The sequence below is a fragment of the Perognathus longimembris genome, chromosome 3, assembly GCF_023159225.1.
Source record: "Perognathus longimembris pacificus isolate PPM17 chromosome 3, ASM2315922v1, whole genome shotgun sequence".
Taxonomy (NCBI): Eukaryota; Metazoa; Chordata; class Mammalia; order Rodentia; family Heteromyidae; genus Perognathus; species Perognathus longimembris.
Genome location: NC_063163.1, coordinates 91,369,578 through 91,384,910, shown reverse-complemented (window position 1 = coordinate 91,384,910; position 15,333 = coordinate 91,369,578). Strand labels below are relative to the sequence as shown.

Below are 15,333 nucleotides of genomic sequence, written 5' to 3'. Positions count from 1 at the left end.
CCAGCTATTCTGCAGGCTGAGGCAAAAAGATCACTTGAGCCCAGGAGTTTGGGGTCAGTTTGGATAACACAGCAAGTCCCTGCCTCAAAAAAAAAAAAAAAAAAGTCCCTCTGTAATAGGTAAAGGAAAGCATAGGGCCTGATGTGCTCTCTTCTTGCTTATGGGTAAAGAGTAGCTAGGCAAAGGAGAATGTGAAGATTTAAAGGTCAATACTGGGCCAACATGGTGGCACACACCTGTAATCCCAACAGTTGGGGGGGGCGGTGAGGCTAGTCTGAGCTACACAGGAATATCCTGTCTCAAAAATCAGAAACAGGGCTGGGAATATGGCCTAGTGGCAAGAGTGCTTGCCTCTCAAAAACCAGAAACAGCTAGGCACTGGTGGCTCACGTCTGTAATCCCAGAGACTCAGGAGGCTGAGATCTGAGGATCACTGTTCAAAGCCAGCCCAGGCAGGAAAGTCTGTGAGACTCTTATCTCCAATTAATCACCAGAAAAAAGATGAAAGTGGAGCTGTGGCTCAAAGTGGTAGAGCACTTGTCTTAAGCACATAAGCTCAGGGACAATGCCCAGGCCCTGAGTTCAAGCCCCACAACTGACAAAACAACAACAAAACAGAAATGAGGGATTGGAGGCATAGTTTAGTTGGTAGAGCTCTAGCCAATGAGTATGTGTCAGGCACTAAGGTTTGGTTCCCAGTCTCAGACCTGAAAAATAAAAGAAAAACCAGAAACAAAAAAAACCTTATACTAGATCACAAAGGGCAAACTGTGAAAGAATGAATATAAAACACGCGTGAACCAAGCTCCCACTTTCCCTGGGCAGGAGGACATGCCACCTATCACTGAAGGTATCTGCAAGCTGGTGCAGATATTCGCCCTACAGGGCAGAGGCTGGGTGTGGCATGAGAGCTGACACTAGGACCCAGTCTCATATGCATCAAATTCACAGGCGATGCCACCCTCACACAGAAAGAAAGGGATCTGGGAAAGGTCCCAGGACAAGGAGCCATATTCCCAAGATGACAAGCAAGGAAACAGAGTGAAGAAAACTGCAGGGACTGCACCTTGTAATTAAAGTCAAATTCAAGTATCCTAAATCAAAAGAGCCAGATGCTGTAGGGAGCGTGCCAGTGTTTATCTTAAGGCTGCAGGACCAGAATAACGTAGAGCCTAGAATAGTTCCTGAAAAGTACAGACAATGGTCCCCATCCTTCAACCTGATCATGAGCTGGGGCATCCTGGTCACAAAGAAAACTATGGCTCCCCAGCTCCATCAGTCAGGAAGGTTTTAGGAAAGTGGGCGCCCACTTTTACTTGAAAGGAAAACAACTGCTGCTTACCTGCCTGCTTCCAAATAAATAGAGGAAAACATCACTTTTTTTTTTCTTAATGCAAAAAGAGCCTCTTTGCATCTTGTCAGCTAAAAGCAGGGGTGTGTGTGTGTGCTCTCTGGGCAAGAGAACTCTTATTCCTGTACCCTTCCAATAGCCGGGGTGTGTGTGCATGTGCGTGTGTTCTCTCTGGGTAAGAGAACTCTTATTCCTGTACCCTTCCAATAGCTCGGGGGGGAGGGGTGTGTGTGTGTGTGTGTGTGTGTGTGTGTGTGTGTGTGTGTGCGCGCGCGCGCGCTCTCTCTGGGCAAGAGAACTCTTATTCCTGTACCCTTCCAATAGCTCCATCCCCACCTACCTGTCAAGGAAAAGACCTCCTCCCCGTTCCCGATGGAGAAGCATTTGGACACTGCTATATCCAGCTCTGCATCAGAGCAAAGCTAGGAGCACACAGACCTAGTCAGGGTCCTAAGGCCCTAGCCACCTCCTCACCTCCTCTCTGACTCCTCAGCCATCTTCAGTGCCAGCACCTCAGCCTCCAGCACCTTCTGTTCCATCAGGCGCTTCTCCTCCTCTGTCCTAATGGCCGTGGCCTTGATGCGCTGCATCTCCTGCTCTGCCTCTGCAGCCTTCTGGGCCAGAAGCTTGGCCTCCTCCTCTGTGATCTGAGCCTTTTCAGCCAACAGGTCAGCTGTCTCCTCAGACCTCATCTGTAGAGAAGAATGCTCTCAGCTGAGGCAGGCCGGGGGCCTATCTCCTCTCATCTGGCCTCCAACACACACGGCAACAAGAACCAGTCTCAGACTTCTTGGCTTTAACAAGGAGCATCTTCCCCCAGCACCAACCCCACAATAGATCACTTGACACATTCATTCAGAAGAGCCCTGTAAGGTTCCACCACAGAGAACAAGAGCAAGTATCCTTTGGTTGTTTTGGTAGTACTGAGGTTTGAACTCAGGGCCTCACACTTGCTAGACAGCACTCTACCATTTGAGCCATGCCGGCAGTCCAGCAAGCATACTTTTTAGAGTACCCTCGTCAGCTGAGGCCTATGCTTTATGGGGAAGAAAAGCAATGTAAAATACTTTTCTGCCCCTTTAATTCAGCAGTCTAAAACCAGAGAAAGCTTGGTCTGGAGGGTCATATAGGAGAGGCAAGTGCCCTACCAATAAGCCACACCTACAGCAATCAAGGCGTTTTGGGTTATTTTGGGGGGGGGGGGGCAGTCCTGGGGCTTGAACTCAGGGCCTAAGCACTATCCCCGAGCTTCTTTTTCTTAAAGCTAGCACTCTACCACCTGAGCCACAGCACCAATTCCAGCTTTTTCTGTTTATGTGGTACTGAGGAATTGAATGCAGGGCTTCATGCATGCTAGGCCAAGGACTCCACCACTAAGTCTCATTCGCAGCCCCATCAAGGCATTTTTAACTATCACAAATGGACAATGAGGTAGTGTTACGGTAGCTACTAGAAGAAGAAGGAACACTGCTAATTATCCTCTGTGGTAGAGGGGCCCCAGATGACGGGCTCAGAGGATGCAGCAGCCACAAACCCTGCTTTGAAGGAAATGCCATCATGACAGTGGGGTTTGGAGGGAAACTCAATTTACTCTACTTCTGCCAGCACAGGTGGGAAGAAAAGACACTAACCTTTTAAAAGCTGAAACAGGGGGGCTGGGGATATAGCCTAGTGGCAAGAGTGCCTGCCTCGGATACACGAGGCCCTAGGTTCGATTCCCCAGCACCACATATACAGAAAACGGCCAGAAGCGGCGCTGTGGCTCAAGTGGCAGAGTGCTGCTAGCCTTGAGCGGGAAGAAGCCAGGGACAGTGCTCAGGCCCTGAGTCCAAGGCCCAGGACTGGCCAAAAAAAAAAAAAAGTAAAAGCTGAAACAGCAGAGCACCGGTGGCTCATTCCTCTAATCCTAGCTACTCAGGAGGCTAAAATCTGAGGATCATGGTTCAAAGCTAGCCCAGGCAAAAATGTCTATGAGACTCTTTTTTTTTTTTTTTTGGCCAGTCCTGGGCCTTGGACTCAGGTCCTGGGCACTGTCCCTGGCTTCCTTTTTGCTCAAGGTTAGCACTCTGCCACTTGAGCCACAGCACCACTTCTGGCCGTTTTCTGTATATGTGGTGCTGGGGAATTGAACCCAGGGCCTCATGTATACGAGGCAAGCTCTCTTGCCACTAGGCCATATCCCCAGCCCCTCTATGAGACTCTTATCACCAATCAACCACCAAAAAGCCAGAAGTGTCAGGATGGCACACACACACACAAAAATTTAAAAAGGAGGAGGAAGAGGAAGAGAAGGAGGATGGGAGGAGGGCGGAAGGTGGGGGGAGGAAGAAGGGGAGGAAAAGAAGAGGAAGAAGAGGAAGAGGAGGAAGAAGAGGAAGAGGAGGAGGGAGGAGGGAGGAAGAGGAGGAAGAGAAGGAGGGAGGAGGGAGGAAGAGGAGGAGGAGGAGGAGGAGGAGGAGGAGGAGGAGGAGGAGGAGGAGGAGGAGGAGGAGGAGGAGGAGGAGGAGGAGGAGAAGAGGAGGAGGAGGAGGAGGCCGAAACAAATTGGGTACACTGGATCACACTTGTAATTTTGCTACTTGAGAGGCAGAGATTGGGAGTCTTACAGTTCAAGGCCAGCTTGGACATTTAAGTTCAAGAGACTCTATGTCAATCAATAAAAGCTGGGCACAGTAGAGGATGCCTGTCATCCCAGCTAAATTGGAGGCATGAATAGGAGGATTGTGGTTCAGGCTAGACCAGGCAAAAAGTGAGACCTTATTTAAGCAAAAATGGCTGGAGGCGTGGCTCCACTAGTAGTGTCTGCCTAGCTAGTTCAGAGTCCCAAGTTCAGACTCTATTACTACTAAACACAGACACAGACACAGACACAGACACAGACACACACACACACACACACACACACACACACTCTGCACTGAAATAAACTATATCAAAGCAAATGTTGCTAATTCAAAGTCCTCAGGAGGTATGACTTGGGAGTTCCCATGTAGCCTCAGGAATCACCAGTGCTTCGTTGGCCATGGTCGCTTCTTCTTTCATCTGTAGCAGCCTTCTCTCCAGCTCATCCCTTGTGCGCTCAGCCTCCTCCCGCATCTGCTTCTCCCGAGCAAGGCGCTGCCGCTCCATCTGGGGGGTGAAGAAGGGCAGGGAATGAGTCTGGAGCTCCAGAGACCCAAGAACGCCCAGTTTCAAGAGCTTCCCCTTTGGGAACCCTTCTCATCCTTAAGTAGCCTGGGTCATCCCTGTTGCCCTGCACCCTCTATCCTTCTCAACCAGTGACAGAGTTGAAAGCCGTGCCCTTTGGAGAAACTCCTACTGGTGAGCGAACAAATGAACAAACAAACCAAGCTCAGCACTTGTGAGCCGCACAGACCTTTTCCACCTCTCCTGATTTCATCCACAAAATCTGCTGCATCCATGGCCCCCACCCTGTATTTCAGCCACAGCATAGCCTTGCCCAGCACTGTGTGGAGGCAACTCTGGATCCAGGCAGGGAACACAGCCCCCATCCTTAAGGGAACAGTACAGAGCCTCCACTGCCACCTGGATCACTGTGTTAATTGGGCTACCTGCCAAGCTCAGGAAGGGGAACACGTAGAGGGCATCCTTATTCTCTGTAATTCCAGGGCACTTGCTGAGTTCCCAACACACAAGCCAGAAGTGACCACCACACTATTTTCTGTCTTAAATAATGAAGGTACATTTAATTATTTCTCTCTCGCTCATCCCAAACTCTAGTAGTACAAGATTTCTAAGACTGTTGCTTTTTCCAAATAAAAACCAGTGCACTAGAACTTGAAAGAATAATGCCAAAGACAAACAATAAAATACTGTCCATTCTGGGCTGGGAGATGTAGCTAAAGTGGTAGAGCACCTGGGTAGCAAAGGTGGGGCCCAAAGTTCAATCCTTGGTACTGAAAAAAAACAACCACTCCCCTCCCTAAAAAAAAAACCCAAACCTGTTCTCTAATCACCACCAAATTACAATACTCATTTGTAGTCTTCTTCATGGCTAAGCAGCCCCCTTCAATTCCTAGCACTGGACTTTTCTGGAGACCTCTGCCTTGATAACTAAGGAAATCTCATCTGCTAAGCAGTGTATTGCTTACAAAGACCTTTGATCACAATGTGCTCTGATTTGAGACAGAGAACAAGCATCAGTGGCTCCATCTGATGGATGGGAAAACCAAGTCATACACGAAGCGTCAGATCTGGCTCCAAGGTCACTGTTCTGCTGGACTGTGTGCACACTATTCCCTGCCAGGGCCCAGGGGCCCTTTGAGCTTTGCTCTGCTGAGGACAAGGTCAAAGAGAGCTCTCTTCAAAGTTGTCACTACGACTCAATGCTGGCTCTGTAGCATTTCTTTCCAACAAAACCTATCTGATTACCCCCACAGTAACCCAAAGAGCATGCCGAAGGCCTGCTGTCCCAGAAAGCAAAAAGATGGAGAGCGAAGGGCCACTGGCATTTTACTCTAAATCCCAGGGCTGGAAGCCAGCCTTCTCTGGGGGTTCCCAAGCAGAGAGCAGCACATAGGCTAATTATTACACCTCTGAGCTGGCAAGTCCTGAGGGCAGCAGACTGCAGCTGCCGCTACTCTATCTAGCAGTTCACCCAAAAACAAAATTGATATTCTCAGCAGCGAGACCCAAATTAGCTGTGTGGATTTCAGTGAGTAGAGAAGGTCTGTGAGTAAAATACAATGATGTGGTTTGTCCGGTCTGCTGAAAGGCTCTCTCGGGCACCTCCCACAGTGGGTGCCGTGCCCAGGCTGACCTGCAGGGAGGAAGTGCAGCCAGAGTCTAATTAGCATTCTGCAGCAAGCACTGAAATGCTGTGATGTATTCTATCACCATCTAATTAGAAAAGGGGAAGGCAGGGCAAAGGAGACAGACAGGAAGATGGGTGGATGGATGAAAGCATGCCTGGCTACCCTGTCCCAAGCTTGTGCATCACACTTAAGTGTACAAATGACTAGAGATGTTTCTATTAGATGTGCTATTAAAATGGACTGCTCATTTCCATGGCCGACAGCTCAATAAGATCCAACTGGGATAAAATAGGAGGAGGTGTGCCTAAGGCCAAAAGACTCTTGCCGACCCACAATTGCCCCTTAACTCCCAGGCGAAGATCGTCCAGGAGTCGCAGAACCACAAGTCTTGCTTACCTGCTTTCTAGCCTTCTCCTCCCTGGCTTGGGCTTTCATCTGCTGAACTTCCAGAGAATCAGCCTTTCTCCTCCTCATAAACAAGTCATGGTTCCCGATACATAGCTGGAGAATCTGTGGCCACAGAAACAGGAGAAATGTCATACCAACAAATTTGTTTTGCTGCTTATCAGGCCACTTGTGCTACAGAATTGTGGGCTCTTGTGGGAAGCAGTAAACCTGAGGAGGAAAGCATAGAGTAAAAGACCAACATTCTGCTGATGGCCTCTAGTGCTCTTAGCTCTGGACATGAACACACTTCAGAGAATAGGAGGCAAAATTCACAAGTGAATTCAGATGCACCTCACTCTCTTAAGTCAAGATGTGGCTCTAGAGGTCAGGAAAGATAGGGAAGATCATTGAGTAAGTTGGGCTATGGTTATTTATGTGGGGGGAAAAATAAATAGGATCTCTCCCTCACGTCATACACAAAAATTGACTCCAGGGGGATTAAAGACATAAGTGCAAAGATAAGCCTTTGCATCTTATAAGACACAAAAAGCACACATTATATCTGTCAACATTAAAATTAAAAGATTTTGCTTTCCACAACATTATAAAAAAGAAAAGCCACACACTGGGAGAAAATAAAAGAAGTAAACAAATAATCCAAGAGGGAAATGGCCAAATGACATGAAACAAGTATTCAATGAAACATGGAAAGATGATTTTAGCCAGTAAATATACACAAGGATGTTCAATTTCATTACTAACAACAAAAATGTAAATCAACATAACACAGTGATAGAATGCTTGCCTGACATGTCTTGAGACCCTGCATTTGGTTCCCAGCACTGCTATTCCTCAAAAAAATATTAGTAGGTAAACTTAAACTTTAGACTTACAAGGTAAAGCTACAAAGAAAAATGTATACTAATAAGGTATCATTCCACATCTCATAAGATGTCACTCTGATGAGGAAAGCTTCTTTTAAAAAAGCAGCATTCAGCAGAGTGCCAGTGGTTCACACCTATAATCTTAGCTACTCAGGAGGCTGAGATTTGAAGATTGTGGTTTGAAGCCAGCCAGGGCAGGAAGGTCCATGAGACTTAATCAGCAAAAAGACAGAAGCAGAGCTATAACTCAGTGGTAGAATACTAGCCTTGAGCAAAAAAAGCTGATAGGCACCTAGGTCCCCGAGCCCCCAGACCAGCACACACACACACCAAAAGAAGCATTCCAATGGATGGAATTAGAACAAATCATGTTAAGTAAGGCAAGCAAGCACAGACAAATGACGCATGTTCTCTCTGATATGCTGAAGTTAGATCTAAAATGCAAATTATATGACAAATTATATAGGATTCCAGATACTTACACATAGTAAGACCAAAAGAAGATACTCAGGAGATAATCACAAAGGCACAAAGCCTAAGTGCCTCTTCATATTTACATAAAGTAATATACATACTGAAATGAACTCCAAGGTATGGGAACCCCCCCTTTTTTTTTTAGTTTTTGATGATTTTGTCTTCTTTACCTTATGAGTGGTGTATTCACATGCATATCTTCAAGATGGTGGGGGGAGGGCACAGAGCTTGAGGGAAAAAGGGTGAAAAAGTGCTGAACACTGTTGGGCACCGGTGGCTCACGCCTAGAATCCTAGCTACTCAGGAAGCTGAGATCTGAGGATCACGGTTCAAAGCCAGCCCGGAAAGGAAAGTCTGTGAGATTCTTATCTCCAATTAACCACTAGAAAACCAAAAGTGGCACTGTGGCTCAAGTGCCTTAGCCTTGAGCTGAAGACTCAAGTGGTAGATCATTAGCCTTGAGCTGAGGAGCTCAGGGACTACACCCAGGCCGAGATTTCAAGCCCCATGCCATACAAAAAAAAAATTTTTAATAAAGTACTAGACAGTGATGAAAGTGAACTATACAACTCATGGGTGGAGATAGGAGAGAGGGACTGGGAGAGAATGAGGGAACAGAGACATTTTACAAAAGGAAATGTACTCATTATTACTTGACTGGTGTAATTGTAATCCCTATGTACAACACCTCTATAATAATAAATTTAAAAATAAATAAATAATTTAAAAGCATTCAATTTCTCAGAAAAATACAGTTATTAGTAATAAAAACCAGAATCTTACCAGCTTATTAACACGAAGCTTTGAGGAGTTAAATTTGAAGACGTCAATTTTCTTATCCAATGGTTTAATAGTAAACTGAAAAAAAGGAAGTAGAACAGTTTTAGCAGATCAGCTTAAAATGCTACCACCAACTGGGAAGTTTCACAAAGCACCAAGCACTCTGGCCAAGGTCCAGCACAAGGCTAGGCCTTGGCCTGGCTTCCTGGTGCCCAGCAACAAAGCCTCGGAAATTTAGAGGCATGTAGGGCTCAAAGTCTAGGGCTGCAGAAGGTCAGGATCCTAAAATGTGCTTTGTACCATGTACCATCTTTGGTGGCTGTGAGGAAAGGATGCTTGACAACCTCAAATTACAACCTGTGACATCCCCACCTTGAAGGCCACACTGGAAGAGCCATGTAGTCTACAACATTGCCTCTGCCTTCATGATGCTCACAATCTAGCAGGAACCAGACTAATGATGACCAATTAATCAAGAAATAGTACCAGGTAGTGACTCACAAATGTCCTGGGGAAGTAGGAGGGGATTGAGGCTGGTCTTAGAAGAATATGACTGAGTAACAAAAAAGTAGGGTGGATAGCATGCTGGACAGGATAAACTCTAAGAATAAAGCAGAGATGGGGGAAGAGGGACATGGGTATATTTGATGGGAGGTAGAGGAGGCTGGGTAGGTATGAAGCAAGAGTCAGAGGGGATTTCACATGGTAGGACACAGCCTGTCACTACAGGTTACTGAATATGGACTGTGTTTGATAAAAGCTGTTAAGGAATAAAATATAAACACCAATGGACTGTTGTACAAGAGAAACAGTTCCTAAAATCAAAGCAAAGAGAAAGATGAATGATAAGGACAGGGGTGCAGATCAGTAAGAGAAGACAAGGCCAGATCCCTGGCAGAGAAGCTTAGAGAAAACAAAGACAACCACCACTCTCAGCCACTGTGGAGGAGACCTGACACATTCAAGATTCCAAAGATGCCCTTGAAAAACTGCAGATCATCACGTTAAGCAAAGGAAGCCAGGTTCTGAAGGACAAAGGCTGCATGTTCTCTGTCATAGGCAGAATCTAGTCCTAAAAGATATACATAGGTATATACATATACATACATATATACATATACATATATATTACTATTTCGGGAAGTGTGGGGGAGGGGAAAGCGAGAATCATGGAGAGTGAATAGTATTGAAATACATGGTGTCTACATATGAAGATGGCATAAGGAAAGTCACTGAAAACTCTTGAATAATAGAGGAGTAGAAAGAGCAAACAGAGAAGGCTAATCTGATTAAAATATAATATATGCAGTGTGAAATGCCACAGTGAAACCCCTTTGTACAATTAATTTACACTAAAAAAGGAATGATAGGAATATAGAACAGTTTCCTTTGGGGAGTGGGTACCAATGGGAGAGGGAGGGCAAATGGAGTGTAAAGGAGGGTAACTTTATATGTACATGAAAAGAGAACAAGATGGGAGTTGATGAGAGCGAGCTGTAGAGGGGATGAATTTGACCAGCTACTCAGGAAGTTGAGATCATAGCTCAAAGCTAGCCCAGGAAGGAAAGTCAGTGAGACTCTTATATCCTATTAACCAACGAAAATCTGGTAGTGGAGCTGTGGTTCAAGTGGTAGAGCACTAGCCTTACGTGGAAAAAGCTCAGAGGCAATCCCAAGGCTTGGAGCTCAAGTCCCAGTAAGGGCACAAAAACAAAAAACCCAACCCTTGTACAATTGATATTGAAAAAAATATTCAGAAGATGCATACTCATTCCTAAGAAAGACTTACTTAGCTATCTCCCACCACAATAGAAAAAAACATATTTTTTAAAAGAATGAAAAATTATTGGGACAAGAGATAAGCACGCATAAGGCCCCAATACCCCCAATACCAAAACAAACCAATAACTTAGCAGATACACACATTGAGAGAGATACCTTCTTGAATATTTCTTTCATATATTACATACATTGTCTTACAAGGGACTAGCACACTAATGACAAAAAATGATCCTTTAACTTTTGGCCAAGTTAACTTGAAAGCAGTATCACTCTTGTATAGGCTGACATTAGTGAATTTTGTGAGCTTATTTCTGGCCTTCCTGTCAAATCCCAAAGCTGTCAGTGGGAAATCACAAGTGGTGGGGAAACCTCAGGCTCTGTACCAGGCCAGGGCATACACAAAGTGATCAATGGACCACTTAAAATAAACAAACACTTCTGTTTTGAAGGCATAGCTGTCATGCACAACTACCAAGACAACTTCCCATTCTGCCCAGGCAGCTTGGGGTCCACTTACTGCTTGAGTTATTGACGTGGTGGAACATGATGGTGTCTGGCCCCAGGAAAGGGTTATGTTAGAGCTTGCAGTGTTAGGCCACACTAGGGGAGTCTTTAATCCTCAAGTTCTCTGAAAAATGTGTGTTTGGAGAGCCTTCCGTGCAGAAATGTGTGACGAGGTAACAGATTCTATGCTTTCGGAAGAAAAAGATAAAGCAGTGGTACACCTATTGCTTAAGTCAAATGGGGCTCTCAATTTAAGTACTTTCAAAAAAGAACTACTTAATGCTCACTTCCCGGGCTAACTTCTTATAAAAAACTTCAAAGTCAGGATGTTTCGGATTAAAAAACTTCAGCCTGGCTCAGGTTGTGATGGATGGAGCACTCCTGTAATCCCAGCAATTGGGAGGCTTAGGTAGGAGGACTGTGAGTTCCAGGCCAGCTGGGCTACATATACATAGCAAGACCTTGCTGTGTTTAAAAAATAATTAAAAAGCCCAATCTGCTCCAGCAAGCATGAATAGATCTCAAGTACAGACTGGGAACCGGGGCCTTTTGTTCCTTTACTTGAGTTTCTATTAAGAAAGAAAACACAAAATCTGCTCAGAGCTCAGGGTTCTGCAGGGAACAACGCAAACCACTGTGATTCACTCCTGATTCTGCCATGGATGTGCAGGTGCCATTAAGGCACTGAGCACAGTCAAGTCTCTGGGTCTCCTTCAAAAGCCAGGGCTGGGCCAACCCTGGCTCCCAGCCTCTGCTACTCCATTTATCAGACACAAGTCACTGGATCCTTCTGCATTCCTGCAACCTGGTATAACACACCCAGACTGAAAATGAAGCCCAGGCCTTAACAGCAAGGCTCTTACAGGGATTAAGTCAGAGCCAGGGGAAAGTGCTTGTCAGTGGAAGCATTCTTTTACCACCATCACCATCAATCCTGCCACCATACTTGTCCATCACAAGAGTCCAGTATGACTGGACTACAGCTTCCCAAAGGGCTGAGACTGGGTTTTCTACATCTTTTTTTGCCCTGTAAAACCCTGAACCAAGCAGATGCTGTGATTCCTTTAAAATGAATGAAGAGGGCCTAGGTGTGGAGCATCATGACAGTGCTTGCCCTCACACAGGAGGTCCTGGGTTTGAACACATGAATGAGCATGGGACTGCAGCATTTGTTTTTGTTTTTGTTTTTGTTTTTGTTTTTTTTTGGCCAGTCCTGGGGCTTGGACCCAGGGCCTGAGCACTGTCCCTGGCTTCTTTTTGCTCAAGGCTAGCACTCTGCCACTTGAGCCACAGCGCCACTTCTGGCCATTTTCTGTATATGTGGTGCTGGGGAATCGAACCCAGGGCCTCATGTATATGAGGCAGGCACTCTTGCCACTAGGCCATATCCCCAGCCCGGACTGCAGCATTTGGAAAAAGGTAATTATCCTATAAGTTATTCAAACATATTCTCAAAGCTGTTTGTAAGCATATCTTTATTTCTGTCATCAATAAGATAAACACACATCTACATATATGTAGTATGTGTGTGTGTGTATTTTTCCCCCATTCCATGGACCAAGCACTGGATACAGAAAGAGAGCTCAAAAAGGCAACACTTAAAATACAAAGAGAATTGATGGCCAGAAATAAAAAAAGCTAAGTAATAAAAAAAAGTTCCTCTTTTCTTTTCTACTGTTCTTTGAGGTTTAACACTGACAGGCTGAGCTTCCTTGTCTCTCATTCATCAATAGTGGGGTTTAGCGATACTCTTTGAAAAAGGCATGACAATACTGTTCTGTAAATAGTTTAAAAATCAACAACCAAAATCCCAAAGCCTGGGAATTAAAAGTCCTTTTACTGACAGCAGGAGATGGCCTGGCTGGGGAAGCGCCAGCACAGAGGAGAGGCAGGGAAAGACCTTTTGCTGGGCCATTGGCCCACTAGCAGCATCTGCAGTACAGGCATGTCCTACCTCCTTGTCGCTGTATGAGATGTTTCGGATTTCATTCCACGGGAAGGAGATCTTGGGGGTCAGCCTGTTCTCAGGGTCATAGATGTGAAGTCCCAGAGCGTCCACTCCAAGCAGCAGCTCTGTGCCCTTTTTATTCTGCAGAACCAATCAAGAGCAGCCGCTGTCAGCTCTGACAGGAGGTTTTATTCAACTTTCTTAAGAACCTGGCACACCCTGTTACATCTGACAAGTTTCAACAGGTCCCAACAGAAATCACAACTGTCTTGTAACACAGAGGGCTCCCAGTTTCCAGAACTGGGGCAGGCAAAGGCAAAACTGTCCTGTTTTGGTGAATTCAGTGTCCCATGCAGAGGTCATCTGAGAGTTCCTCTCACTGGTTCAATGTCTAAAGAGAGGTAATCTAAATGTTGCCTCATAGATAGTTTAAAACCTATACAGGATAGTTTAAAACCTATACAGGGGGTCTGGGAATGTAGCTTAGTGGCAGAGTGCTTGCCTAGCATGCATGAAGCCCTGGGTTTGATTCCTCAGCATCATATAAACAGAAAAGGCTGGAAGTGGACAGAGAAAAGGCTGGAAGTGGCACTGTGGCTCACGAGGTAGAGTGCTAGCCTTGAGCAATAGGAAGCCAGGGACAGTGCTCAGGCCCTGAGTTCAAGCCCTAGGACTGGCAAAAAGAAGAAGAAAAAGAAGAAAGAAGGAAGAAAAAAGGAGGAAGAAGAAGAAAAAGAAGAGGAGGAGGAGGAGGAGGAGGAGGAGGAGGAGGAGGAGGAGGAGGAGGAGGAGGAGGAGGAGGAGAAGGAGGAGAAGGAGGAGAAGGAGGAGAAGGAGGAGAAGGAGGAGAAGGAGGAGAAGAAGAAAGAAGAAAGAAGAAAGAAGAAGAAGAAGAAGAAGAAGAAGAAGAAGAAGAAGAAGAAGAAGAAGAAGAAGAAGAAGAAGAAGAAGAAGAAGAAGAATTGTTTTGGTTTGCCAGTCCTGGGCCTTGGACTCAAGGCCTGAGCACAGTCCCTGGTTTCTTTTTGCTCAAGGCTAGCACTCTGCCACTTGAGCCACAGTGCCCCTTCTGGCCATTTTCTGTATATGTGGTGCTGGGGAATTGAACCCAGGGCTTTATGTATAGGAGACAAGCACTCTTTGCCACTAGGCCATATTCCCAACCCCAAGAAGAAATGTTTTGCTGTATAGGTAATGTATATGGCTTGTTCTGTTTATGTGATGCTGAGGAATCGAACCCAGGGCTTCATGCATGCTAGGCAAGCACTCTGCTGCTAAGCCACATTCTCAGCCCCCAAACATTTCTTATATATAAAGAGAAAGATGGTTGGGGCCTGGGGATGTCACTCAGTGGAGCAATTGCATAGCATGCACAGTGCAGGGAGGGAGGGAGGGAGGGAGGGAGGGAGGGAGGGAAGGAGGGAGGGGGGGAATCGGATTACTAAAATTTTAAATTCTGGGACTAGTCAGTCTCCTTTCAGGTTACAATGCAGACTCAATGTATTTTTACTATACTGTAGGTAGAGTCAAAGATTAACTATAGCACCTAGTTAATGGGTGTTGTAGATATACACTAAAAAATTCCTTTGACGTCTTTCCCTGAATGTTTGAAATGTTCAATAATTAATGTTAGGAATATATATTAAAATAAATGACTTACAAATTATGCCATAATAAAGCCACACACACACACACACACACACACACACACACACACACACAGAGTGGACTTGGTCAGCAGAGAAACAATCAGCCCCAACTTCACAGACAGCTGTGCTGGCCAGCAGCCAGCACCAAGGTCCAGCCTTTGTTTGGTGGTGGAAGGAAATTCCCCATACAAGGACACTACAGCTCCTGACCTCCTGCTGACAACAAGGAAATTGAAGCAAGACTCAAAAGTAGAAAGCAGATCTGCAAATGGAGAAGGTGCTTGGACTCTGACTAGAAGTAGCAATCTAACAGCAGGTGTCAGACAAGCGAGGGCTCCAAGATGAATCTCTTTACTCGTCCTCACACCTAAAGTCAGGCGCTACCACTCAGCCAAGAGCCTTCCACTCCTCCACAAAGCCAATAGAAGTAACGCTTTCTACTCTTCCATCTATAATACGCTCTGGAAAATTAGGTATTTCATGGTATCTTATGTCTCAGTTAAAACTAAATTTAGAAAAAGAAAAGAAACTACTCTCTTGCTCCCCAAGATACTTCTAGAAATGAAATGGAGAACATCTCCTATTAAATTATTTTGATCACATAGTATCTCAATAATGTGTACTTTTTTGGGGGGGAAGGGGGGTCAGTCATGGGGCTTGAACCCTGGAACTGGGCACTGTCCCTGAGCGATAGAGTCTCATGGACTTTCCTGCCTAGGGCAGGCTTTTAACTGTGATCCTCAGACCTCAGCCTCCTGAGTACCTAGGATTACAGGCATGAGCCACCAGTGTCCAGCTT

At 45.6% G+C, this 15,333-nt stretch overlaps 1 protein-coding gene across 3 annotated transcripts in view; it reads right to left on the bottom strand.

The window, feature by feature from the left end:
• Positions 1–15,333, bottom strand: part of Nf2 (NF2, moesin-ezrin-radixin like (MERLIN) tumor suppressor) — a 97,443-nt gene that overhangs the window by 20,119 nt on the left and 61,991 nt on the right. For 2 of the 3 annotated variants that reach the window (XM_048343263.1, XM_048343262.1), the window contains exons 8-12: positions 12,892–13,026; positions 8,655–8,729; positions 6,523–6,636; positions 4,358–4,480; positions 1,826–2,043 (exon numbers count right to left, since the gene is read on the bottom strand). In XM_048343263.1, the coding sequence (XP_048199220.1) occupies positions 1,826–2,043; positions 4,358–4,480; positions 6,523–6,636; positions 8,655–8,729; positions 12,892–13,026 (665 nt within the window). Of the gene's footprint in view, positions 1–1,825; positions 2,044–4,357; positions 4,481–5,678; positions 6,132–6,522; positions 6,637–8,654; positions 8,730–12,891; positions 13,027–15,333 lie in introns of those variants that run through there. The other variant, XM_048343264.1, reaches the window with a different exon arrangement.